Below are 27955 nucleotides of genomic sequence, written 5' to 3' on the forward strand. Positions count from 1 at the left end.
TTTTTTTCCCTTTTAAGTTTTTCTTCGAAGCCTGGATGTTTAAAATGAGTTCAAATGTGCTGCTTGGGATACAGAAGGTCTCAAATCCCCTGTAGATTTCTGACTGCAAACAAGTTCTGAAGCAACAGACTCGGGAAAACAATGAGCAGCCTTCAGATCTTTTTGTAGATAAATGCAAAACATCCTATATAATAAAAGGCCAATATACAAATTGTCCCCTTGACCAGAAGTTCAACCAGGGGGTAGGGCCAGACAGCCAATCACCCACCGCCCCTCCCCCTGCCAGTCAGGCCCCCGATCGACACGCCCAACCCCAATTGGGGCTGGCTGGCTGCTCCCTCCCCGTGCACAAATTCAGGCACTGGGCCTCTAGTGTATCTATAAAAGTGGACTCTCCCTAAGAAGTGTACTCTCCACATTCCTTTGGGATGGGGAAAAGCTCTCTGAAAACGTCCCACGTGGCCTCTCAGTGTATCCAAGGTCACCTGAAGGGCAGGCGTGTGGACAGTGACCCTCAGCAGGCCTGGGCCAGATTGAGAACACAATTGCCAGAAAAAGAAAACGCTCTGGAGGTACCTCCCTAGTGTGGGGTCCACTAGGATGTGTTCAGGAGGAGGTACAAGCTCCTGTGTGTGCCTTCCCTTGTTTAGAGCCACAGAGATATCCCCCTTGTGCATGAGATCACAGGCTGGGGAATTTACTTAAACTAGCACATCCCAGAAAAGTGCTGAGAGTTTCTCTGGCCCTACTGCCAGGTTTGGGATACTGACAAGAAGTTCTTCCCTCACACCCATCTGAAGCCCTCCCAAATGAATCCCAGCACGTGGGAGCAGTGCAAACAGCAACGTCAGCAGTTCTGCATCACTGGATAGCCAGCTCATTTAGAATCACGTTCTCAATGGACAATTCAAGACACAAATCACACATGCTGAGATCAGAGCAGAAACAGGCCAAATGCTCATTGCAGAAAGGAAACTTTCATTGTGCAGGAAACACGGAAACTCTACCTCATCCCAGAATTGTGTCTCTGAGAAATCTTGCATAAAATTATGGTTTCCTAAGATTTCACAGCAAATGTGTTTAAAAAGATCAAGCATTGGATCAGATGTCTTTGCTCAGAGTAAAACTAATTAAGTAAAACTGATTAAGACTAGTCTAACAACATATTTCATGTAAAAGAATCTTATGCTTTGTAAGCACTAATCAGCATAATGAAAATTCCCTGTCCAATATCCAGTGTATATGTACAAAATGCACAAATAAACTAGTAAAACTATGTTAAATGTAAACACTCAAAACAAAGCTAAGCAACTAGTGCTTTTCCATCACCTTGGAATACACTGTTAGATACAGTTAAATAAAAGTTGGTGCTGTGAATTAGTAGGTATTTTTCTTCTAGTTCCTATAAAGACATTAATGTTGACTTTCAGATGGAAACCTGACTTGTTCCCTCACCTTGGTCCACTTTCTGATCTGGGTAATTCTTTCTTGAGAGTCATGCAGGACAAGAACTGGGTTTTCAGACGGGATGGTGACCTTGAGCCCTGCTGAAGGTCATCAGTACTGCCATGCTCTTCCTCTCAGGTCCAGCTGAAAGAAAGATCTCTAACATAATGTCACACGTGATCTATAGGACAATAGATTAGAAGACCCTCCCGGATTTAGAGGGGACCCATGATTTGCCACTTTGTACTTGTAATCCACCAGACATTTTACCAGCTCCCCAGGTGAGTCCACTCAGACACAGAAGTGCAAAATACCTGATCCCACAGAGATTGCGATCTTTTCCCTGGCATTGCACACTCCTCAGTGCCAAACAGGCAGCATGCCAGAATCCGAGGAGAAAGGAACGCGCACTGCTCAAGAAAGGATACAGAACAGAGAAGTTTATTTTACACTATCTGTCCAAGAAAACAATCGCCATAAACCAGTGCAAAGTGTGCAACAGAATCATTGAGTGTGTCTTAGCTCTGAGAGCCCAAATTGGTGATCTCCTCTCCCAGGCCTCCATCAGGCAGGTGCCCCATTGGCTAAGGCTCGCCTCCTTTCGCACCCTCGACAAGAGACGTTCAACCAATTTGTAGCAGGTTATTTTTACAATTCAGACCAGAATGTGTAGTACAAGGGACAGAGAAAACCATACCGAATGGATTATAAGTGATCAGTGCTTAACGTAAATATAGGGGGAAGCACGGGCAAGAGTCCACAGTTTCAATAAATACAGGTGTAACAAGCATGGGTGGGTCTCAACTGGTGGAATTAGTCTGCGTAATAATTCAGCATCATACGGAAACCTAGCAGGGCTGTTGAGCAGTGATTGGCAACAATGTTCACAATAACTTATGCCCTGGAGCTTGTCTGCATTTAGCACGTTCTGTGGCTTCAAAGATGTCAGTTCTGTTTTCTCCTTCCCTTGCCATCCCTTCCAGGAGGGGACGGGTGGAGCCGGGCAGCTTGGCCACGGTGTCCTGGAGGAAGGACGCTGCCCAAGAGCCAGCTTGCAGGGTCCAGTGTACTCAGTACCAAGTGGCAAATCGGGGCTTGATTGATGATGTCTGTGCAAAGTGCGCTTCTCTCCATCCTCCAAGAAACCAGTGTCTGTAATTCCTGCACAAAAAGCAGTGGGTGGCCTCTGGGTCACTCGCTGTCACTCCAAAATGCCAAGCAATGACAACGCATCTCAGGGACTCACAGGTTTTGGGAAGCTTCTGCTGCTGACTGCCTGGTACCTCATGGATAGATGTTCAACCAGGGACCCTCTCCAAAGGCCTCAGGCAGGCTAGAACTATTGCTTAAAAGACTAGAGAGAACCTAGTGAGAAAGGGAAGGTCATGATGGACAGGTAGGAAGCTGCCTTCTTCCTCGGAAAACCCTGTGCTCCCCAGGGAATGCCTATGGGCCCGTGGGGGCACCCTTGGGTATGAAATGTCATGCGTCTTTCCCGGTGGCCTGGCTCAACGGTTCATTCTAACAGGCACTAGAGCCACACCTGCTCTAACATGCTTGGGATTTGACCCCAAGACACAGCAGGGACAAACCTGTGGCTCCTCTACTAATCCAGAGCCCAGGGACAGAGGATGCAAGAGAAGCTCTCGCCCGATCTCTGGAAGAAAAGGGGCAGAAGGGAGAGCCCCTCCAAAGAGAAACAACCCCCCAGACCCAGAACCTAGGAATCACCTGAAAACATAACAAAATCCCATAACCAATGTACCCTCTCCTTGCTATCTCTTTGACAGTCTCGGGCCATAAATTAGGTTAGTCTTCCATCCAATAACTTAAAAAAAGGAGGAGGGATTGTAATAAGTTTTGCCTGGCTTGGGCCAGTTAGCAGCCAGTTTTTCTAGAATCTCAGTCACTGTCAAAAATGGAGCTTGAAAATTCACATGGATATTGAAAAGTCTTCACACCGAGGAGGCAAGAAGGGGTGGGCAAGAAAGGCTGGGTGGCAGGTAGGACCCCAGGAGGAGGAGGGGCGAGGGAGGGGGGAGAGGGCGCCTGGGCCACTGAGGCAGGAGCGGAGGCCTGTGAACAGCAAGGGAGAGACGGAAGCCCGGCCCTGGGGGCCCGTGTGACTCGGGTGGTGCGGCCGGGTCTTGTATTGCACAGAAGAGAAGGAATGGAGCCTCGGTGGGCGACCCGGCAGATCAGTGTTCCCCGCACATGGGCAAGTTCACGAAGGTGAACACGTTGAACTCCGTCATGATGGAGAAGCACAGGAACACGCCGTACAGGAAGAGGCATCCGCAGCCCAGCTTCTTGTCCAGCTGCCACTTGTTCAGGTGAACGCCAAACACCTGCAACACACAGGGCGTCAGTGGGCAGCAGCAGGAGGGCCCCTGAATGGGGCACGGATTCTCTCCGGGCCCACAAAGTCCATCTTTCATATTGTGGAGCTTAAGGCCATCATAATCAAGAAGAGGGGGGTCAGGACCTGCTGGTTGTGGGAATATCACTTGAAAAAGTCATAAGCACAGGAGTAACAAAGATAGTCATAGCAGATGTCTCTCCTGCCCTGGACTCCAGCCCTGTACCATTTGGTGCTGGCATCACAGTTCTGACACTTGACCCTTTTGTCCCACTAGGACCTCAGGGGCAGGGAGTGGCGCATCTCTTCAAGTCATTGTGCCTGGAGCCAGGAAGAAGTCCCCCTTGCTCCTCATTGCTGCTTCCATTCCCTTTTCTTTATTCCTCCCGAAAAGCACTGGGCTTGGAAGCTAAAGTCTCCCGACAGTCACATTCTACCTTCCTCCTTGCAGTCAACCCTGGGCCCTCCTGACATTCCTCAGGGCCCTAAGTCCCCTCTCACTGCCACTCCTGTCGTCGGCAGGCACCCTTGTTGTCCTTTAAGTGATTTATCTATCCACCAGGACGATCTGCCCAACACCAGGTCTCTTGAGTCCTTGTCTTCCACCCTATTTCAGCCTCTCACTCCCATGTCACACCCTGGACCTGTGATATATCCACTAGCCACACATGGCCACCCACATTTACATGTAAATCAGATAAAGTCAGAAGCTGAGCTCCTCAGTTGCACTAGCCACATTTCAAGTGCTTAATGTCCACAGATGGCCCGTGATACAAGACATCTCTAGCACTGTGGAGAGTTTGTTGGACATCCCTGCTGCCTAGAGCTTGTCAAATATCTCACTTCAGTTTTTTTAAAAATATGTTTTTAGTGATTTGAGAGAGAGAGAGAAACATCAATGAGAGAGAAACATCAACATAGATTGGCTACCTCCTGCACGACCCCCACTGGGGAATCCAGCCCCAAACTGGACATGCCTTTTGACTGGGAATTGAACCAGTGACCTCTTGATATATGGGTTGACACTCAACCATTGAACCACACCACCTGGGATCAAACCATTGAACCACACCACCCGGGATCAAACACCTCTTTCTCCTGGCCATCTTCTGTCTTTCCCATTCTGGTACCACAACTACCTACAACTTTCAGAACCCATGACCCAGAATTCACTGAAACCATCACTGCTTCACTGTACTTCACTCTCCTGTCCCCTGTGCCCTCCTTACCCTCCTAAGTTCCTCCAGCAATTGCTACAGTCACTCCTTGCATCCGCCTCCATTCCTTGGCCTATCTATAGCTTTTGTGGTCTTTGCTGGTTAAGCCACAGCCCTTTGGTTCATGCCAAGCTTCCATGTACTCCACTCTGTCTCTTTGCAGCTGACCCAGGCTGGAGGAAAATGCTGGCCAGGCTGATGAGTCTCACTTTAAATTTAAGATCATTAATACCTTCTGGCAATCATCCACATTTCCTAGCCCACCATCTCTCCCTTTCTTAGACGGCTATTTCAGGCCTCTCTTCTCTCTTTAAATGACCAACACTCCCTTCTCTACTCTCACTGTCAGCTCATGAATGGTTCCCATTTCACAGAGCTCCTACCACCACATCTACCTGCCCACCTTCCCTCTGTTAATGAGGACCCACAGCCCACAGTCCTGCCCACAGCCCTGTCCACAGCCCATTCTTCCATGTGGGCACGACATTTCCCCACCTCCTGGTACTGCTTAAGGTCATGGCACCAGCAATTGTCTCTCTTTCATCTCCACTCCCCAAACCCACCTTGATTATTCCAATTAGCATAAAAGAATGCTGCTCTCTCAGCTACACTTTTCTGGGTTTCCATTTCTCTCCTTTCTTTACAGCAAGATAACTTGAAAGAGTTGTAAATACCAGCTGCCTCCACTTCTTCTCCTTCCATTCTCCGTTAATTTATCCCACTCAGCCTTCTGCCCCACTGCTCTGCAAGCCACCATGTCAAGAGCACCGATGACTCTACATTTCTAACCCTAATGGCCAACTCGGGACTCATCTCCCTCAATAGCACAGATCTCTCCACCATGAAGCCCCTCCTCCACATGACTCCCCATTGCCACACTCCTCTGGTTTTCCTCTTATCTCTCTGAATGCTCTTTCTCTGTTTTTCTTTTGTGGTTTTAGCCTCATCATTCGTACTTGGGTCTTAGGGCTCTTCTCTTTCCTGTCTATGCCCACTCCCTTGGTGAACTCATCCAATCGCCTGGCTTTAAATACCATCTACATTCCAGTGTCACCAGCTTGGACATTTGTCCAGAACTCAGACTTATCTTTCCAATGGCTTTCTTGGTCTCCCCACTTAGAGGTCAAATAAGAACTGCAAACTTAAGATGTTTAAAATTGCTCTTGTTTCCCAAACCATCTTTTCCATCTTTTCACAGCCCCATTTGGATAGCCCAGCCAGCGGTTAGCCCGATCTCCTACAAATTGTACAACCCCAGCACGGTGTAAGAAGCACTGTGCTACAAGCTTGCACTGTCAGACAGCTTGTTCCTCCATCATTTGGTGTCAGCTTCTCTACTATCATCAGTACAATGGAGCTGATATTAGCAACCAGCTCATGCGGATGTGGTGAGCTCCAAATGGGAAAACAGATGCAGAATATTAAACACCATGTGTGGTGATTACAAGTATCACAACCCTAAGTCATTTGGCCTGAAGAACCTCTACACTACAAAAGAATAAATTCTATAGATTTTCACTTTTGTGTAAGGAAGTATTTGCTCTGGCAAAACTTAGACATTTGACTCCCATCTTGATCCCAGAGATTACCTCTCCTGCCTCCTGCCTGCCCTACTGAATTCCCATTCTCTAGCATATGTACATTCACATGCTAGGTATAACTCAGTTTATATTTCCTTGAAAATGTCAGGAAAAACATATTGTGTCTCAATGTTTCATATCAAAATTCAATAGCATACTTGTATGTTACAGGATACTTCACGTGGGTCAGTCCATGTGTTGGTGCAAACTGTGTTGGTGCAAATTTGTTTGCACCAACATGTCAGTTGAGATGGAATGTTAAATTATACAAAGGGATATAATGGCCAAGAAAGTAGATGGCAAGAAAGGGGAACTGTCAATAAAATATATTCTTAGTTGCTGAGTACTGGTCAAACCCATGGATTTATGAAGATGTTTAGTAACCTGGAATCATTAATTAAAATATACTATTCTGTAATAAATTTTGCAGAAAAAGTGAGGTCTCCCCTTTGGTTTTGATAAAACGATTTATGTTTGGCATGCACATGGCCATGTTTCTGAGTGGAGGCTGCTTCCTTTCAGTAAGAGAGGGCTTTCTAGTGGGTTGCTAGGATCCACTTCTAGAAGAAACAGTTAGAAGAAGAAGAAGAAACATCTGGAGGCTGATTGTCCTGATCCACCAGGAGGCCCAGCCCATCTGGTGTCCAAACAAACTCTGTTGCCAAAGAACTGCAGGGGGTGGGGGCGGGGGAGGGAAAACACAGGAGCTCAAAGTGAGGAGAGAACTGCAAACCTACTGTGACAAAGACGGAGGCCAGGAGCAAGCCCACGGAGTAGATCAGTCCCCTGCTGTTCAGCCGAATCTGTAACAAAAGAATGAGACAGATTTAGCTCTCTGAAAAGTTACTTAATGTGGGGCACTCAAGCATCTCTGAGTGAGTCCAGTTTTCTCCTATAGGGGGCAAAACAAAAGGAGGCCTCCCCAGCCATCCGCTACAGCTTGTGAAGGAGAATGTGAACTTTCCTAAAACACCCAGAGAACGCCCTGTCTGGTCCACTCTCAGCCTGGTTCCGTACTTCCCTCCAGCGGCGGTGGCTGTTGGACTGCCCCAATTCTTGTGTGTTGCCTGATACTTGTCGCCCACAAGGCTTCCCTGTGGACTGCACCTCCAGGAGTTTCTTAACATGGGTGATGGGAGCAATGGTTTGGAAAAAAAAAAAAAAAAAAACTACTAAAGTTTTTATCTCTTTTACATTAAAATGTCTATGACCTTCATCTCAATTTGATATGAAGAGATGGGTGAGGCCTGCTATCTAGAGCAAGCAAAGAGGAAAGAGTTAACATAAAAAAGGATTTTGTTTGGTTTCTTTTTCACAGCCAAAAAAAAAAAAAAAAAAAAAAAAAAAAAAAAAAAAAAATGGGGCTAACAGCCAAACCTTGAAGAAAAAGAAAGCAGCAATTTTTGGAATGCTTATAGAACAGTGCTGTCCAGGAGAACTCTCTGCAAAGACAAAACGTCCTGCATCTGTGCTGTCTCGCCTAGCAGCCGTCAGGAGCGTGTGGCTGTGAGCACTTACTTGCAAAGGAGCTCATGTAACCGAAGAACAAAACATTTAAATTTACCTTGAATAAATTTAAATTTCCATCTAAAGAGCCACATGGGACTAATGGCTGTAGCGTTGGGCAGAGCAGGTAGAGAATATTAAAGGGCCAACCCAGCCAACAAAGATCCTAGCTTTTCTTCCAGGGTGTAGAGAGGATGCCTTCCTGCTCTGACCTAGGTCAGTGGTCGGCAAACTGCGGCTCTTTGGCCCCTTGAGTGTGGCTCTTCCACAAAATATCACGGCCTGGGCAAGTCTATTTTGAAGAAGTGGTGTTAGAAGAAGTTTAAGTTAAAAAAAAATTGGCTCTCAAAAGAAATTTCAATCGTTGTACTGTTGATATTTGGCTCTGTTGACTAATGAGTTTGCCAACCACTGACCTAGGTCGCTGCCCTGAAACTGGAGGCATGTCTTACCGCAGCTGTGCTCCCAGGGTGCTCCCTGGACCAGCTGCACACCTGGGGGCTGGTTAGAAATGTAGGACCCTGGGCCCCAGCCGACCTCCTATATCAGAAACTATGAGAGTGGGGCCCACCGATCTGTGCTTTAACAAGCCCTCCAGGGACTTAAGAACCAATGATTTACAGAAAATACCAAGGCTAAATTTGCTTCTGGGGATGGGACTTAGACATTCATTTTTTCACCAGTTCCCTTGGGAAGTCTTATATGTATCCAGGTTTAGGGACCACAGCCTCCCCCTCCCCACAATGTACACTGTTGTCCTGCTGGGAGTCAAAGGCTCACCTGTGTTCACAGAAAGAAAAATGAGGCAGGTTGGTCATGTAAATCAGAGAATAAAGTGGGGATTATTAGGAGGAGTGGTTTGGGGGTCTTTCGGACAAAGTTCAAGGTACCTCTTCCCACCCTTTTACCAGTTCAGCCCTGCGGTCTAGGTATGAGAATAAGGGGATGACTCCATAAGTGGGTTTGCTTGGTTCATGATTGGTTCGTCTTTGGTGATAGGACACTACATCCTCATGCCCTAAACAGCCAACCCTTTCTTTTTTTTATTTCATTTTATGTCAGAGAGGAAGGAAGAGGGAGATAGAAACAATCAATGCGAGATAATCATTGATTAGCTGCCTCCTGCATGCCCCCTACTGGGGATCAAGCCTGCAACCCAGGCATGTGTCCTGACTAGGAATGGAACTGTGACCTCCTGGTACATAAGTGGATGCTCAACCACTGAGCTACCCCAACTGGGCCTTTCTGTGAGGACCCGTGAGCATCTCCCTAAGGGACGTTCACAAAGGGAATGGACCGGCTCTCTCCCCTGCCTGAACAGTCTGTGTGAGCTAACCATCTGCTCGGCCCCAGCCACCAAATGCCTTCCTAAGAATCAAGGACTCAGATCTTAATCTCTGTGACACTAGAGCAATGGGTGGACCCAGTGAATTCAGGGTGGAAAAATGAGGAATCAGCCACCACAGGCCAGCTGGTGGCTGAACTTCCAGCAGACCCTCAGCCAGGCTGTGGTTAGTTTCCTCGTTCCATCAGCTGTGATGGAATGAAGAAGCTACTCAGCAGGAGCACATCACAAATGCTGTGCTGAAAGAGGGCCTCTGCCCCAAAGTAGTCTGTCCACACTGACTCTGACAATCCCACATGTACCCTGGCCAGTATCAAAGGCCGGGGGAGGGGGGACGAAGGGAGGTTCAGAGCAAGAAGGTGGCTCCACGTGGAATGACGAACAGCCCACCAGTGCTGTCCTCTGTCACAGGGTCCTTGGGTCCACCCGGAAACTGAACACACACTCAGAAACTCCTTTAGCAGCACGTGGATTCTTCTAAGTATGGAGTCAATCCACTTCCAGCCCATGGCACCCTCTGAGCTCCAGGGTCGAATTCTTGTCAGCAATAGGAGTTGAGTAAAATGATTTCCTGCTCTTAGAAACCCAGAGCCAGTGACACCAAAGCCACGAGCAGAAAATTCTTTGGCAAAGCATTTCAAAATGAATCACATTCAAGCACGGCTTTTGACCTTGACGTTTTCTACATTCACATGAAGTCAGTGCTGCTAACATTCTAAACATGGCTCTCAAGACCAAATACAACCAACTCTTGTGTGGTTTCGGAGTATTCGCCACTGTTTCTCTGCAGCTTCCTTTGGTAAAGAGCTGCCCAGGGTTGTATTGCTTGCCATTCTTAATTAGAGACCCAGGCTCCTAAAGCCGGTATTGAGTCCTTTCTGTCTGACGCTCACACTTCCACAGGGAGGCGACCGTCAGGAATTAGGTTTCCTTCAGTTGCCTCTGGTCCAACTCAAAAGCTTCTCAGCCACTGGAAGTTGTTGGTATTTTGAGGCAGAAGTTGCCAAATCTGGCCCATCGCCCGTTTTTATAAATAACATTTTATTGGCTCTCAGCTCATCATTTACTAGTATATACTGTTTACAGCCGCTTTCATGCTACAATGGCAGACTCCAGGAGTTGGGCAGAGATTGCACAGCTCATGGCCTTAAAATATTTCTTCTCTGTCCCTTTCTGGAAATAGTCTGCAGACCCCTAGCTCGGGCCATGGGCAGCAGTCCCAGTGTCCTGGTGTCTGAGTCCCTCCCCAGTCACTCATGTGCTGCACGTGACTTCTTCAAGCCTCAGATTTCTAATGTGTAAAATGGGACAACACAGTTCCCACCTTATGGGGCGGTTGCAGGATTGACAGAATTAATCCAGGTTAAGCTTGAACAGAATCCGGTATAGAATAAATTCTTGGTAAGGGTGGGCCATTATTCTTCACTCACATAGGAACTGCCTGGGCCCACTTCCCTGGGACCCCTGGCAGCTCCATGGCAGAGATGACACACAAGGAGGGTGAGGACCATGTCTGACTATCCTCCACCTGCCACAGGGCTGAACACAGACCACGTGCTTAACGCGTCATCAGTGACTGGATAATGGGTACTTTCCAGATGGCATCTTGATTGTGATTTACAAATGGGCCATCATTTCCATGGGGCAGGGTGGACTGGTCAGAGGGAGATCGGCAGCAGACAGGCCCTGGGCACCAGTCCTGATGTTCCAGAAACAATGCAATCCCTGCCAAGCATTCCCTGTCTCCTGGCCCCACTAGTTTATTCTGGGTATAGCTTTTTTTGTTGTTGTTGCTCAGCATTTTATTATGAAAGTTTTTGATCATTCAATCAAGTTAAAAGATACTACCTTATTTTTTAATGAACTACAACGTAAGCTGCAGATGCTAGTACACTTCACTCCTAACCACTTCAACCGGCATCTGGTACGTGTTAAATAGGGGTCAATTGTGGTTCATGGGTCTTTTTCCACTTGGTGAAATTCACAAATCATAACTTCACCATTCAATGACTTATGAGAAATGAATACACCCATGTAACCCAAACTATATCCATGATTTCCAACACTTCCATCCTGCCCCACCCCCGCCCAGAAAATTCTCATGTGCCCTCTGCCTCAGCCAGGAGCAGTCACTACTCTAAGCAGCTCTCCCATAGGCTGGCTCAGCCTGCCCTAGAAACTTCAAATGAATGCTGTGCACTCTTTTATGCCTGGATTCTCTTAAAGAGTCTCTCATGGTTTTCATCGCAGCAATAGCTTATTTCTTGTCATAAAACAAACTAGTAAATATACCTAGTGTGTTTAACTACTCTCTGGTTGATGGACATCTGGGTGGCTTCCAGCTTTGGGCTATCAGCAAGTATTGACTTGATAACTTACAGACAAAATGAAAAGAGACTTATAAAGGCTCCTTTGCACAAGTAGGAGAACTATTTATTTTTGTTTTTATTTTTTAAAATATATTTTTTATTGATTTTTTACAGAGAGGAAGAGAGAGGGATAGAGAGTTAGAAACATCGTTGAGAGAGAGACTTCGATCAGCTGCCTCTTGCACACTCCCTGCTGGGGACATGCCCGCAACTAAGGTACATGCCCTTGACCGGAATCGAACCTGGAACCTTTCAGTCCACAGGCCGATGCTCTATCCATTGAGCCAAGCCTATTAATGAAGAGAATAAGGACAGCTGGGGACTCTGCTGAGACCCCTGAGGCTGACTCTCTCATCCTAGCATCCAGTCTGAGGGTGGGCATCCAGAGCCTCTCCAAACTACAGTCCACCTTTCCCTCCTCAGCGCACTCCCATCTCCCTTTTGGGATCTTCTGTCAAGTCAGATGGGATACACATTTCTTTCCCCTCTCAGCCCATCTCTCCTGAGGTCCTTTCACCTTTTATAAATTTACTGGGCCCTTGCTGGTCCTATCTCCCATCTGAAGCTGATCTTGGTCACATTCTTTGCTTGCGTTAACTTTTAATCTCCCCAGCTAGTCCCAATGCAGAGGGCAGATGCTTGGGTGCTAAGTTTTTCCTCATGCCACACCCATTACTTCCCTTTGGTCCCACACACTTATCTGCAGGTAATGCGGAGTGTGCTTGTATGTGTGTCTGCACCCACCTTGGGGGCAGTGAGGCTGGTGACCAGGGGTAAGAGTGGAAAAGTGGATGGGGAGATGGACCATGGTGAGTAGTGGCTTTTAGCTGATCTTTTCAAGCAACAAAGTGAGAGGGAGCCTCACGTTTTTAAAAACTGAGGCATAATTTGCATACAGTGCAATGCACAGATGTTTATCCAGCAAGTGTACTGTTAGATAAATTTTAACAAATGCATGTACCCATGTAATCCACATCTCAGTGAGAATATAAAATATTTCCATAGCCCAATAACTTTCCTCGATGACAGCAAATTGAACTGGGTGTGCTGGGTGTGCTGGGTGTGCTGGGTGTGCTGAGTCAAACAACATCTCTGGACTACCTATGGAAAAGACATTGGGCTCTAACCATGCACAGTGCTTATATAAACGATTGTTTCCCTGCTTCCTGCATCACAGATGCAAAGCCCCATCAAGCAAAATGCAGAACATCTCCATGGCGATGCCCACCTGAGAGCAGGCAAGGCATAACTGGATTATTCAGCCATAACATTTAGCATCGTTTTTATGTCTTGCCTTCAAAACTATGCATTTTTATTCTCCAATTCCCTCTTGGCAGGCGTTGCTGAGGAACAGAAGGCTGGCTGGTTCCAAAGTCAACAGGAATTTAGCCCATGATGTATGTATATTTTTCACAGGATACATACAGAGACCCAGTCATATACCTAGTTTCATGTGTGTATGTGGTTCATAAAACTGAATCTTACAGAGTTTGGGGACCCCAAATCCCCAGCCTCCAAGACTCGGACTTCCCCATATTACAGTTTAAAATCTTTCTATTGTTTGAGGTCTGCTCTACCCAACAAGCACATTATTTTAGGAAAATAAGAAACTCCTGGACTTTTGCTAATTTATTTATAACTTGGAACACATGTTGTACGTCACTTCGCATTTTAAAGATTCGGGTAATTTGAACATTTGTGTGGGCGTAGGTTCCAAATGGATGTGTCTGGCCTTGGCTTGACATTATAAAATATCACTGGGTGGGAATTTCTTTCCTTGAACAATTTAAATGAGGCAAGAAAGCTAATAAACCTACAGAACAAAAGCACTGTAATGGCCGTGGGTGCCTATGTCCTTTCTTTCTATCATGCTTTCACCAGCACAGGTTGTGTGAATGGAAGGGCAACTTAGTAGACCCAACAAGCTCCGGGGAGCCTCATGGCAGGCCTGACAAGCTCAGAGACCGGAAGTAACCACAGAGGATGATCTGATCATAAATTCCTAACTGAACAGGGCATGGTTGGTAGTCCCAGGCTTATAGCTTCCTTAGCAAAGGCCAGTCTTTACCTTCAGTGAGCCCTGTCCATTGTTCTGATGCATCTAGATAATATATCACTGAAATGTTAGAGAATTTTCTTTTCCAGCCCCTCAAAGGCATAACTGAGGCACCAGAGCACAACACCACAGAACCCCTCATTGTTATCTTGTCCCCTGAATACCACCTCTATGTGTTGGAAATGTTAGCTATCCTGTACCCACCAATATAAAAGAAGCATGCATTTCTCCATTTTGCTTTTTATCCAACCCCAGAGATTTCCCTGGTTTGCGTTCTCCTGCCTCTTTGATCTACACCAGCTGATTTCATGTAACCCTCTTTAAGTCTCCTCCTTTGAGGGTGCTGCATAAAATTAGCTGCAAAGCTGCCATTCTCTGGAGCACTTTCTCAATCCACTGAGATCTTGCTTCTTGGCATGTCCTCAAAATTTTGGCTCAAATAAATTCTTAAAATTTTCTATAGGTTTGGACCTTTCATTGACAGGTGCACTAAACTTTAGAGGCAATTCTATGAGGTAAGTAGAGTGGGTTTTGTTTTCCTATGTAAAGATGAGACATCTGAGGTAAGAGGTTAACCATTTAGCCAAGGTAAGACTCTGGTCACCAATTCTAGTGTGTGTGTGTGTGTGTGTGTGTGTGTGTGTGTGTGTGTGTGTTTCGCCTCATGTCCAAGCAAATCCTTTGGTACCAGGTGGTGTCCTACAATTTAGCCCAATTTACCTGCAGACAGTGTCAGGTCCCATAGGTTAAGGGTTTAGTCTTCCAAGTCTATCCCAGACATCCACTCCCCACCTCCCACTTTGCCTGCCAATTGTAAGTCCAGTTTTTCCCCTGTGCTTCCTTGGATTGTGTTCATTTCCCAGAGTGGCTCACAGAACACAGAGAAACACTTTACTCACTACAACTCCACTTCATTATGAAAGGATGGAACTCTGGAACAGCTAGGTGGAAGAGATGCCTAGGGCAAGGTATGGGGAGAGTGAGGAGCTTCCATGCTCCCTGAGCAAGTCACTTCCTGAATCTCCATGTGTTCATCAACCTGAAAGCTCTCCAGGCCTTGTCCTATGAGTTTTAATGGAGGCTGCATACATAGGTGTGGCTGATAAAATCACTGGCTATTGCCAATTGATTCAGACCCTCTCACTTGAGATCCGGGTGGGACTGAAAGCTGCAACCCTCTAATCACAGGATTGGTTCTCCTGGCAGCCAGCACTCCTCCAGAGGTGAGGTCTAGAAGTAACCTCATTAACATGACTAAATATACCTCTCAGTACTTAGGAAATTCTGAGGATTTAGGAGCTCTGTGCTACAAACTGGGATGAAGACCGAATACATATTTCTTATTATAAATCAAAATATCTCACCAAGTCAGGAAGCTGGTAAAGGTCAAGTCTGCACTTAGAGTTGGGCTTTGAACTGTAAGTTCTACACTCTTGTACCCTGCAGGGCCCAGGGAAAAGGCCAGAGTCCCCTTCACCCCTTAAGAACCCTCAGAAGTGGCATCTGGACCTTACCAGCCTATCACTGCTGCAAGAGCCCTCAATTCTAAGAAACACAGATGCTAGTGTAGCAGATGCTGAAAGGACCCCATCGGCACCCAATCCCCTTACTATTTTGGTAGCCAGCTGCTTCCTAAAGGCCAAAACCAGCATCTGTGCCTGAGGGCTTTTTCCTGAACCATGTACGTGCCAAGCAGCCCTCCACCAATGACTCTCTGGGGTGGGTGTATAAATACCCCAAGTCCCCTGCCCCTCAGATAGGGTTATTCTGGGAAGGGGTACTGCACCATTTCCCAGAGCTCCCCCAGGACTCAGCTCCAGTCACCCATGGCAGTAAAGGGCTTGCTAACCCCTGTCCTTGGCTGCCTTCTCTTCCCACCTCCCCTCCCCACTCCCTTTCTCTGCTCCTCCAGAATGAACCCATCACTCTGAATCCTTGTCTCAGAATTGAATGATTTCTGAAGGAGCTAAACTTTGACAGTGAGATGACTGAACTTCAGGTATTAGTGACTTAGGTAAGCCTTTCCACAAGGGACCTGTGAGGACCCTGCCTTTCCCCAAAGATCACCTAATTTTCCTGACACAGTACCCAAAATTCAATGGTCAAGGTTCACCTTAAGGGTCATAGATGGTGTCACTATAGCTCCCAGGATCTCGGAAAGAACAACCTCAAGAAGACTCATTTGTGAAGATGTCATCCAACTATCTCCAAGTTACCTGTGGGAGTTATCTGTGGGAGTAGTTTATAAACTGGCCCTGGCAGTAACATTCTGGCATTCTGCTCATTTCCATGGTGTCAATACTCCCCCCAGTCAACTACAAGCTACTGATGTGGCCTCTCTGGAGGCGGGGCCAGGAAGAGCTGCAACATCACTTCTCATGAGCCTGCTCAAACTGGCCCCAGTGCCCCATCTCTGGGGGTCGGGACAGGTGTCTACAGAAGAAAGGAACCACTGGTCCTGGCAGTGGGGCAGTGTCCAGGCGTTGAGAGCCTGATTTGGGAATACTCGCTAAAAAAATGAGAAGGCAAGACCTGAAAGGCATCCAGAATGATTGGTTCATTGATTCATCCCACAGAAGCCCTTTCCTGGGTGCTGAGGAAGATCCAGTTCCAGGCCTCAGAGCATCTGGGCAGATGTGCACATAAGAGATGACAGCCCTATGTGATCCTAGAAGTAGGAAATATGGCTGGAGGTAAACTTCTTGGAGAAGATGGTTATAGGGCTAACAGAGAAGGCCTCAGAAGAAGCACCTCAGGAAAAGCCCTGATAAATGTGACTTCACCATCCTTCTTTTTAAAAAATAATTTATTTTTATTGATTTCATTGATTTCAGAGAGGAAGGAAGAAGGAGGGAGAGAGCGACAGAAACATCAACAATGAGAGAAAATCATTGATCGGCTGCCTCCTACACTAGGGATCGAACCTGCAACCTGGGCACATGCCCTTAACCGGAACCAAACCTGGGACCCTTCAGTCTGCAGGCAGATGCTCTATCCACCAAGCCAAACTGGCTAGGGCTTCACCATTCTATTTGAAACATAGTCCTGGACCCTGTTTCTTCAGATTCTCCCTCTTTTTGGCTGACCCCTCCTCAGTCTCCTTCACTGGGTGGTTTTTCATACCTAACTTCAGGATATGGTTCTGGGCTCTCTTCTCCATCTACATGTACCTCCTTAATGAGCTTTATGCACTAAAAAGCATGTAATGCTATTATTCTCAAGTTCATATCTGTAGCCCAGACTTCACCTTGAATCTTCAGACACATTTATTCCACTGCCTACTTGCTAACTCCACCTGGATTGCCCTCAGACACGTCAAATTTAATCTGTTCTAAATGGAACCCTTGACATTTCCTCTTAAATATGCTCCCTAACCCATGTGATGTCTTCCTTATCTTCATGAATGACACCCAAATGAAGAACTAGAAGTTACCTTTGAGTTTTCTCTTTATCTTTCCCCCTCTATACATCCATCAGAAAAATCTCATCAATTTTTCCTTAAGAGTCTTTTTTCTCCTGGGCAATACTCCCACCATTCACCATGTCTCTTGCCACCAGCTCCCAACTCGTCTCCTCTCTTCCTTGCCTTCTCCTAATGCATTTACAAATCTGATCATCAGATGTATAGTTAATCATGCCATGACTTTATTAAAATCCTCAATGGTAGTTTAGAATACAATCCAAACTTTTCACAATGGCCAAGAAAATCTTAGATGACCAGGTCTTTGCCTTTCCCCAACTCACCTCCCCTTTAGCAGATGTTTAGGGGGTGATATGAAACCCATCACCAGGTCCTGCTGCTTCTTTTTCTGCAGTCTCTTGCTTCACCTTCCTCTGGTCTCCAGCTGTACTGCTTCTACCGAGGTACAGTGAACTGCTGGTCTCAATTCCCCTCGCCTGTGTTAGAGTTATATGTCCACCCCCTGGTGAGCAGCCCTGTTTCCCTGCCTCTGGAATTTGGGTTTGGCCACGTAATATGCGTTAGCCAATGGGATATTGGTGGACTTGACACAAACACAGGTTTGAAATGTATTTCCATGATTGAGGTGGCCTCTTGTGCTCTCACCTTTCATCATGAGAAGGATGTGTCTTAGGAAGTCACCGGTTCAAAGAGGTTAAGAGACAGGTGGAACAGACCCACCTGAAGCTCGGAGCCAAGTCTGGATTAGCCACTCAACTCATGGATGTATGAAAAAGAAATATATAATAATGAAACTAGGCTACTGAATTTTGGGACTGTTTGTTACCCAGCATTATGGTAGCAATAGCTAACTGATACCACTACCCAAGTCCAGGTCACTATATTTTCTCTCTCCTGCCAATGCCTCAAAACTGGTCCTGCAGCTGTCAGTTTTGTCTGGCTCCAACCCATTCTCCATGTAGTGGTCAGAATCTTCTTTCTTAAAGGCACATATAGTGAAAGGTACCATTCCCTCTCTAAGACCATTCATTCGTTCCATTATCATGGCTCACAGTGTCCTTCACCACATGATTTCTCTCTCTAGTTTTGCTCCTATCGCTTCCCACTGCCCACACCTTGCTCCCAGCCACAGGAGCTGCCCTTGTATATGAAGCCTTCTCACATTTCCATCTCCTACAGCACATGTGTCAAACACAAGGCCCGCGGGCCAAATCCAGCCCGCCAGGCCTTGCAATGTGGCCCGCACCGCGCTGTCATCACTGCACTCCGCTGTCAGTTTATGACATTGTCAGTTTATGACTGTTCAGTAAACCATTCGGCCCGCGATTTAGGCTGGATTTTAGATTTTGGCCCCTTCTCTGATTGAGTTCGACACCCCTATCCTACAGGCTGTTCTTTCTGCTTGGAAAACAATATCCTCTCACTCTTTCCACCTGCTTGGCTCTGAAAATCTTAGATGCTCAGAAGATGCATCATTTCCTCACAAGCATCCCAGGCCCACTAAATCCTTCCACACAGTGCCACACTCTGTCACGATTCCTGCACCAGCCCTTGGGAGGACACACATCACACTTTGCTCTGGGTTGTCTCCTTCCAGAGGCTGTAGTTCCATGAGCACAGAAAGGAGGTTGTCCTGCTCACAGCTGCATCAACATCTCTTAACAGCTTAGCACACAGTAAGCATTCAATTAATGTTTAACCAGAGAGAAGGAACTGGGCAGAAAGCATGGGGTGGGGATGTTTCTGGTCACCTTTCTTCTTCACTTCTTTGGGTTCTTGAGTCAGGTGGGCTCTCACTTGGAAAAAGAAAGACAGATTCTCGTTCTCCCTCTGTTATTTTTTCTAGGATTTCCTTTGCATTTCTAAGCTGGAGTTTAGAAATCCGAGTTTTGCTCTGGCTTCCTAGAGCCTGTCTGATGGCTTTTTTAGTTCTGTAGAGCAAGTGGAACAGAAACTTTTCACCAAAATGGGGCAAAAGTGCTCATTTTCCAAACTCTGACTTTTAGAAATATATTTTTTTAAAATCTCATGCACTTAAATAGCTCGCTGGCTTCTGAGAAAGCCACAAGTGCTAAGAAATGTCAAAATCTGTAAAACTGCCTTCATTCCCTGCTTTCAAATGCTGAAAACAGCTGTCTTGATGGTAATTATCCAATAATTATGACTTGGAAATCCCATCTGGTCACAATGGAAAAATCGTTTCAGAATTGTCAGCAGGTCCCTTGCGAGGGCAAGAGAGGCCATTAAACCCACAAAAAGGTCTGCTCAGCTTTGATGTCAGAGACGCAGACAGATGTCCGGGTTGCAGCCATGCTACATGGAAGGTGCCCAGTGTGGCCTGGAAATGAAGCCTCTCTCCAGGGAAAAGCTGGAGGCAGACAAGAGGGAAGACAAAAATGCTCGTGACAAATAAGCCCCTAAGTCTGCTCTCCCAAGAACCTGCCACTAATTTTCCGACCTGGTCACAGGCGCTGGCACTGGAGGGCCTGGTGAGAGCCAGGGAGGGACCCAGAGACTGTATAAACAAGTAATCCTCATCGAAGAATCCAGAACGTTCCTCCAACCTTCAAGCAGAACCCACTGTAGTCATGTCACATAGCACAGCCTAGAGCAGTGAGGACTTCAACTTTTTAGAACAGGACTCAGGGGGTCAGGAGGTCTCTTCCCTTCCAGGTCCTTCTCTCCTTACATGAAGTTGAAGAGCTCATTTGAGCCTGTCCTCTCTTCTGGCAAAGATTAAAATCAGAGATGGTTCTGCCTCAGTGTGACCCTTGTGTGTCTGAGCCTCCAGCCCTGCATGGTGGCCGCTGTGGCATGATTTCCGATTTCCTTTCAGCAGAAGTACCCTCCCTCCCCCTTTGATCTCTGGGGCTTGGGGTGGGGAATGGGGGACGGGGAGCAAATCTCACCGTCTTCTCTCTGCCTCTATCTGGCTGTGATTTACTGGGCCCTGGTTTCCTGACCTGCACAAGGGGAGTTGGAACAGCATTGCAGTAGAGTGCGACATGTGACCCCTGCCCACCTCACCTCGTTCCTTTCTCCCTCCCCGCCTCTCCCCTGCCCACCTCACTCAGCCTGCCTCTCCCCTGCCCACCTCACTCAGCCTGCCTCTCCCCTGCCCACCTCACTCAGCCTGCCTTACCCCTGCCCACTTCACTCAGCCTGCCTTACCCAGCCCACCTCACCCCTGCCCACTCAGTCAGCCTGCCTCACCCCTGCTTTTGTGTTGCTCTGACCGCTCTTTTGTTTTCAGACATAGTCCACCTCAATGTCTTTACACTTGCTGTCCCCTCCACACACCCAACTCTTTTTTGTCATTTGCCACTCAGCACAGAATCCACCTCTTTTTTCCAATAAATCTAGAGTGATATGTCTCTCCCCCCCCCCCCCCCCCCCCGCCCATCACATCACATGTCTCATAGGTTTCAAAAGGCTTTTGTTCTCCAAATTTAGTGCACTTACGTATTTGTCACTCATGGATTTCTGTTTTCCCATACCTGATGCACCCTCTGAGAGGGAGAGTCTAGTCCATCTCCTTTGCTCTCTGTTTCCAGTGCCTCTCCAAATTTTTTGGCACACAGTAGGCATGGTAACCACTGGTTGAAGAAATAATCCTTGCCTAATTTTGCTGTTCTTAGATGAGACTATGTGTCTCTAGAGTGCCTGACACATAGTAGGTACTTAATGTTCAGCTCTTCTTATTGCTGTTTTGTCCTCTACTTTTTTTCTCAGGTCAACTTATTCCTACATTCTGCTCTGCTCACATGTCCCCCACCCCCACAGCTGAGGTGATGCTGATGGGAAACTTAGGATCCATCCAGCCAACAAGCAAATATTTGTTGATAGAACAATGTATAAAACAGACAGAGTTCCTACTCTCAGGGAGATTGCCTCACTGGGAGGGGCTCAGACAAAGAGGCAAAGGGAAGCTTTCATGGAAGCTGAGGAAAAACACAGGAGTGACCCCTGACTCAAGCCTGGAGGAATATAGTTGACATCTAATCTGACACCTGAAGAATGAGCTGGAGAGACAATGAAGCCCCTTCCCCCCTCTGTGAAGTGGCCTCGTTCTATGGGGCCACTTTCTGGGACACCCAACTTCTAGAAAAACCAAAATTAAAGCTTGGTTGGGCCAAATACTGGGCACCTTGTGTGGTCTAACATTACTAGACAAAGAGGAGTTCTGTACAAGTAAAGTTGTCTAGAAAATTAAAGTCCAGCACCTACCAGCATCTTAACTGTTTTTAGTGAAAATATTTCATTCTTAACTTTTTCTTGCTGACTCAGAATTACTGCTATGATTATATTTCAACTATAGTTGGGTATTCTAGAATCCTGCATTCTCAAATAGTGATTATCTTCACTGTCAGGGGGAGTTTTCATTCTAACTGAATCAGAACTAAAATGCAAATGGGCAAGAAGCAAGTTGTGAATATTACTGAAAAAGAAGTTAACTAGAATTGTTTCCTTAGAATTTTTACAGTTCAAAATGAAATCTTTACAACAAATAGTACTGAAACAGTGATATCAACATGCAAAAGAATAAAGTTGAACCCTTACCTCACACCATATATAAAATGAAATGTCCTTGATTTCCCTGGGATTCATGAACTGTTTGATTATATTGATGAATTTCTGCTTTCAAAAGAGAGGGCTACACTGAATGTCTGTACTCCTGGAATAAAACGACCATCTATCTGGCCCTGGTTACAGATACAGCAGTATTTGGATGATAATGCAATGTAACACATTTTTTCCCAGTCTTCCCAACCAAAACTCTCTCCTAAGAGCATTCTCCCATGTGGCTTTGCCTTGGTCATAGGCCAGATGTGGCCACCTTTCCTTCTGCATTTCCTCCTTCATGTCAAGGATAAGGACAATCTTCAACCACAGGATCAGATATACTCCTTGTACAATTCCAGCAGAATTACCAGTGACCCAATTACATCATCTACAGATGAAAAACAGAAATTTGGGCCAAAGATCTAACAGGGCCTGAACTTTTGTTTTCATCATGTCACCCTGCCACTAGAGTTGGGATCCGAAATGGTGTGCCTTCATGGCTGTGGGAGTTACTGATATGAGAATTTTGTTTAATTTTCTGTTCTCTGAAGAGTGTTGGGAGTATGTCAGAGAGGAGAAGAGGAAGGCAGAACATTTAGGGGGTTAATTGTGGCAGACAATGTGCCTAATCGAGTTGGAATTTCAGGCCTGATATCCACGTTCTGTCAGGAAGTTTTCAAAGTTGGTTAGAGAAACCAGTTTACTTCCAGGATGAGCTCTGAGTTTTATTTTTGAGTTTTTGGTCATACCCTGTTAATCCCAGCAAAGAAAAAGAAACATAATGGATTTCAGGGACAACGCAAGGATTTGCATCCCCTGTTTCTGCCTGTCCATCCTTCCCTGGAGAGAGTCATGCGGTAAATATCTATAATTCATGGATTGATTTTCCAGGTTATTCAGAGTATAGTTTCTTCTTATATTTTTGCTGCCTGTTCTTCGGATACCAGAGAAAACAAACAGTAGTTGAAATTCACATAGGTCTGCATTTTACTTGTTAACTTAGGTAAGAGGTAAGTGGGAAGGTGAAAGAGACAGAGAAATAAACCAGGTGGGTTGATGATGAACTCAACAGATCAGTACCCCCTGCTATTCTGGGGTTCCAATGAAAACAGGCTATATAGATGAATCAGGAAATGAAATGAGAGACAGAACATTGCATTTAGAAGAGATAGAGCACTAGGAGAGAGGGATGAGGCAATGAAGATCAAGGATGCCCTCTGGTGAAACCTCTCAGCCAGTAGGTAACTTAACATAAACCAGAAACATATGGCTTTTCTGTACATATGGATTCCAATTCCATTGTGTCCAGACCCAGGACAGGCTGCCTCAAGATACTCTACAATAATCTGTATTGATATTTTAAACTAAAGTTACTTAAGAATCTGCCTGTACAAGAAATAAGCCTGACCTCTCTGTGCCCCTAAAAGCAGAGATAAATCTCCCATGTGATAGATACCCTCAACACTCCTGAGGGCTGAAAGAGAATATAACCAGAGTTAAAAGAATCCAGAGTCCAAAGCTTATATAAACAAACATTAAATGTTGAACTGCCTTTACTAATTTACTACCCGAGCCCAATCCTTGCGTAGATTCCTTTCTAATGAGCACCAACTTTCTTTGTCCTGTGCACTTCTCACAAATTCATTTTTTTTTCTTCTAAAAAGTTTAAGAAGGGGACTGGTTCAATAATTTCTTTGAGCTTCATTGTTTGATCTGGGTATCATATTGTGATTCTCCCATGCACACATATTAAACTGATTTTTCTCCTGTGAGTCCAGTCTTGTGTCAATTTTATTATTTTACCCTAGTCCAACCATAAGAACCAAATCAGGGTACCCTTCTCCCCAACAATTGCAACCGGTTGGATATACCTTTCTTAGTTGAAACAGCCATTAGTCAAGCAACTTCGAATACAACTACCATTTGATAAAATGCACTACAGTATTTTCTGCAGAATAAACAATTCCTTAGAACATATAGTACAGATGGACTAAGTCATGCTCAGCAGCCTATTTAGAGAAGCGCTGAGCACTAGCGCAGGTGTAACAGCTTCAGAGGCACAATCCTTCTTTCTTCCAGAAAGAAGCACAGTTTCTTCCTCAGTCTTTGGACAGTGACTAGGGCAGAAGCTTTTGTAGCAGAGGGGGGACATTTTGGCGAGTTGGGAAAGAGCATTGAGTCCACCTGGACTACCTGAGTCACCCACTTGCAAATCACCTGAAGCCATAATCAGGTCATCACAGGAGGGTCTGACAGTCATCAGATCCCTGGCAGAGAGGGAATCTTGTATTTTTGTGCCCCTTTCTTCACATATAAAGATAGTTTGCATGCAAAATAAATACACTTGAGAAGGGGTTGGCAAATTATGGAGCCTGGGCCAGATCAAGCTCACCACCAGGACTTGCATAGCCCATGAGTTAAGAATGATGTTTACATTTTCAATGAGTTAAAAAGAAACGAAAGAATCATAATATGTGAAAAATATATGAAATTCAAATTTCAGTTTCTATTAATAAAGTTGTACTTAAACAGCCACACTCATTCACTTCCATATCATCTGTGGTTGATCAGGCTATCACGGCAGAGCTAAGTAGATGGGACAGCGACTGTCTGGCCCACGAAGCCTAAAGCATTTACCCTCTGTTTCTTTAAAAAAACAAACAAACAAAAAAGTTTTAATTGATCTTTAGAGAGAGGAGGTGAGAAGGATAGAGAGATAAAAACATCAATGAGAGAGAAACATCATTGATCAGCTGCCTCCTGCACACCCCCTACTGAGCATCAAGCTCACAATCTGGGCAGGAATCAAGCCAGTGACTTTTTGGTTTAAAGGCTGATGCTCAACCAAAAGAGCCAAACCAGCCGGCTGCCCTCTGTTTCTTTACAGAAGAAGTTTCTAACCTTGCTCTTGAGTCCTGAAGGATCCCACAAGCCTCACTTTGGAATGACTTTGATGGGGAGAATTTGTTACCTGCCAAACATTAGTATTTCCACACTCCCTCACCTTGAGGCAAAGTCACCGTGGCCAAGGCCACTAAAAACAGATGTAAAGAGAAGCCATGGAGAAAAACCACTTACGTAGGATCCATAATCCACAGCCAGAGTCTGCAGGGCCCAGGGGAGACCGAGGCCAATGAGGATGTCAAACACGTTGCTCCCGATGGAGTTGGACACGGCCATGTCTCCCATGCCTGTGGGGACAAGAGGCCACTGCGGTGAGGGAAGGGATCTCAGGGGAGTACCCACAAGGGACTCCCCGAAACCTTCTGTCTGACAGCCAGAGACCTAGCTGGCAGGTCTGCAAGCTCACATATTTGGTTCTCTCCCAGGCCGATTTTGGAACAGTGATTTTAAACCTTTTCCACCCCATGGCACACATAAACTAATTACTACAATTCTGCAGCACACAAAAAAATGTGTGTTTTTGTAGAACTGATAAAAAGTAAGTATAATTGTGATTCATTCACACTGGATGGCTATTGTTGTGTTATGTTTTTTATTTGACATGCTAAGGGAAAAGAGGTCAGTACCCTTGACAACATAGTCAAGTATCGCATGTTTTAAAACTTCGGTGGTACACAGGTTGAAAATCACTGCTATAGATTGATGCTGCCTGTAAAACACATAATCATTGGAATAGAATATGTATTTTCAATAGAATTCAATAAATTACACTTTCTTAAAACTGTTGACCCTTACTTCAAATATGGTCACGGGTCAGATGTGCTTCAAAAATCCAAATATAATTTAATAAATTAGAATACATCCTTATAGAAAGGAATACACACAAAAGTTGTATAAAGGGGCTCCTGATCTCAGCAACCCATACATTTCAGTATCATCACCCACCTGTTTTACACTGTATTCATCCTTCTAAACCACTGAGCAATACTAAGAAGAATAATGTAACCAGTCGACTTTTGCGAGGACTTGTAGAGGACACTGTTGTGTCATAGCTAGACATTTCTGTTGAAAACAAAGGTCCTCTAGCACAAATCCGGCATAAACGTTAGAGGGGTCCTGGGGAGGGGCATGGCCATCAGGGGCATCCACCTGGGAAGGTTAACTGTGACCTTGGTTTTGAAGGAGGGGAGGATCTGTCACACACTGAAGAGTGACCTATGGCAACTACTACCTCGAGGGTTAATGCAGCTGAGTAAACCTTAGGCTATGTGGTCTGTGCTCTCTAAGCCTCAGTTTCCTTATCTATAAAATGGGTGTACCATTGTCCCTAACTCATAGAATTTTTTAAGTTATATAAAATAATGTGCCTAAATTGCTTTACTCAGTGTGAGACACTTAGCAAAGGTTAGCTATCAATATATTTGTTACTATTTTTAAAAATTAAAAAAAAAATGGTAATACAACCTCCCGAAAGGGGGGGGGGGGGTGGTGCTACATAGAAAACTTCTCTGCCCTTCTGGCCCTTCTGGCTCGTTTCCTTGTTCTGATGCCAAGAAGCCTTTTGACCAACATACTGAAGTCGCCCATCACCCCTTCCAAGCTGGGATTTGAAGGCCTGGTAATTGCCAGGTGGACATCCACCCTCCCACACCCTTGTTGAGAGGTCTTCCTTCCTCCCCTACCCCAGCCCACTGGGGGCCCCACCTTGTCTGGCCACGATGAGGCTGGCCATGCAGTCAGGCACACTGGTTCCGGCAGCCAGGAAGGTGATGCCCATGATGACGTCAGGAATCCCCAGGGTGTAACCGATGATTGTGACCTGGAGGAGGCAGGAAGAGGTGGTGAGCTGAAGGCTGACTCTAGCCCTACCTTCCTGTGAATCCCTTTGACCAAGACATAGAAAAGGCGGTCTCTCCAGGGGGCAGCGTAGGCTCTCTGAATGAAGATGGAACGGAAGAAGGTCTTGGGGAGCTGCCTGGGGCTGCAGGTCAGTGGACCAGGGTGCAGTTATGGAAGCTCATGTTTTCCAATCAAAGATGGGCCTTTTCCACTCGTTCCTTTCAGCTGAGACAGATGGCCCCGAGAGAGGAAAACTAGTGCCTGGGGAAAAGCAATATTGGGATGGAATATTTACACCATGGGTGGTCCTGGGAAATGCAGAATGCATAGCTGCCAAGTTGGGCTGGGAATTTGAGCTGCATGATGGGAATCCACACCTCCCAGTCTTGTATGAAAGGCCATAGTTACTGATTCCTTTCCTCTTTCTCTGGAAGCTTGCTTAACGTCACCTTTGTCAACACTGCCCTCCACACCATATCACTGATGTTTGCTGAGTACTCGGGCACTGTGCTAAGTGATGTTTGTGTGTTTTAACTGACTTAATTCTCACAACAACCCTATGGAGTAGTGCTATCATTATCTCTCTTCTTTAGATATGGAAACCCAGGCACTGCCCAAGGCACACGTGTGGGTAAGTGGCAGAGGGGGGCATTCCCTTTCTGGCAGGCAGGCTCCTTTGCACAGGCAGTGCCTCTGTCTACATGGGAGGGGTTTGGCCTGAGTCAGTGCCTCCATTATGCAAACGAGCCCATTCTGGCCCCTTGATCCCAGATGGTAAGACAGAGGAAAGCAGGTGGTGAGACATCATGGAGGGGGTGGCCAGCAGCGACTAGAGACCAAATCCCTATACGTTGGCCTAAGGAGAGGATAACTTGCAAGAACTGAGAGGAATTGGTCAGGATGCCACCTGACCTCACTTTCTACAAAGTTACAAGAAATGCAAACTATGAACTGTAAATAGCACATTCTCACAGTTCCTCTCAGCCAGTGGTTGAAGGAAACACCTAGGAAAGCACCCTGACTTCCTCCGAGGCCACAGGTGCTCCTTCGCAGTCCAAAGGTTTGTGGGAAGTTAGTCACATGGAGATGCCTGGCTGGCTCCCTTTTAAACTGGAGAATGCACCTCCTTTCTGTTCAGTGCTGAATTGAACTTGGGGTGGCCTTGGGACTTTCTGTCTTCCTCTCCCCAAGGAGGAAAGTGAAATGCAGAAAACACAGCATTTCTGTTGGTTGTTCTGAGGAGGCTTTGGAGAAGTGGCGCTACAAGGATCCTGGCCAAACCACATTTTCCTTTCTAACTAGAGCCCTCGGCCAGGTCTCTGTGGGAATCAGGTTTGTCTTGCTGGGGCT

The 27955-nt window shown here is 46.0% G+C and overlaps 1 protein-coding gene across 1 annotated transcript in view; it reads right to left on the reverse strand.

Moving 5' to 3' along the window:
• Nucleotides 1-1871: 1871 nt before the first annotated feature.
• Nucleotides 1872-27955, reverse strand: part of SLC24A3 (solute carrier family 24 member 3) — a 459582-nt gene continuing 433498 nt past the window's right edge. The window contains exons 14-17 of the mRNA XM_084887028.1: nt 26471-26585; nt 24941-25053; nt 7340-7405; nt 1872-3794 (exon numbers count right to left, since the gene is read on the reverse strand). Of these exons, the coding sequence (XP_084743154.1) occupies nt 3645-3794; nt 7340-7405; nt 24941-25053; nt 26471-26585 (444 nt within the window). The 3' untranslated portion in view covers nt 1872-3644. The remainder of the gene's footprint in view (nt 3795-7339; nt 7406-24940; nt 25054-26470; nt 26586-27955) is intronic.

This window comes from Pipistrellus hanaki (assembly GCF_964339955.1).
Source record: "Pipistrellus hanaki genome assembly, chromosome: 6".
In the NCBI taxonomy this organism is placed as follows: domain Eukaryota; kingdom Metazoa; phylum Chordata; class Mammalia; order Chiroptera; family Vespertilionidae; genus Pipistrellus; species Pipistrellus hanaki.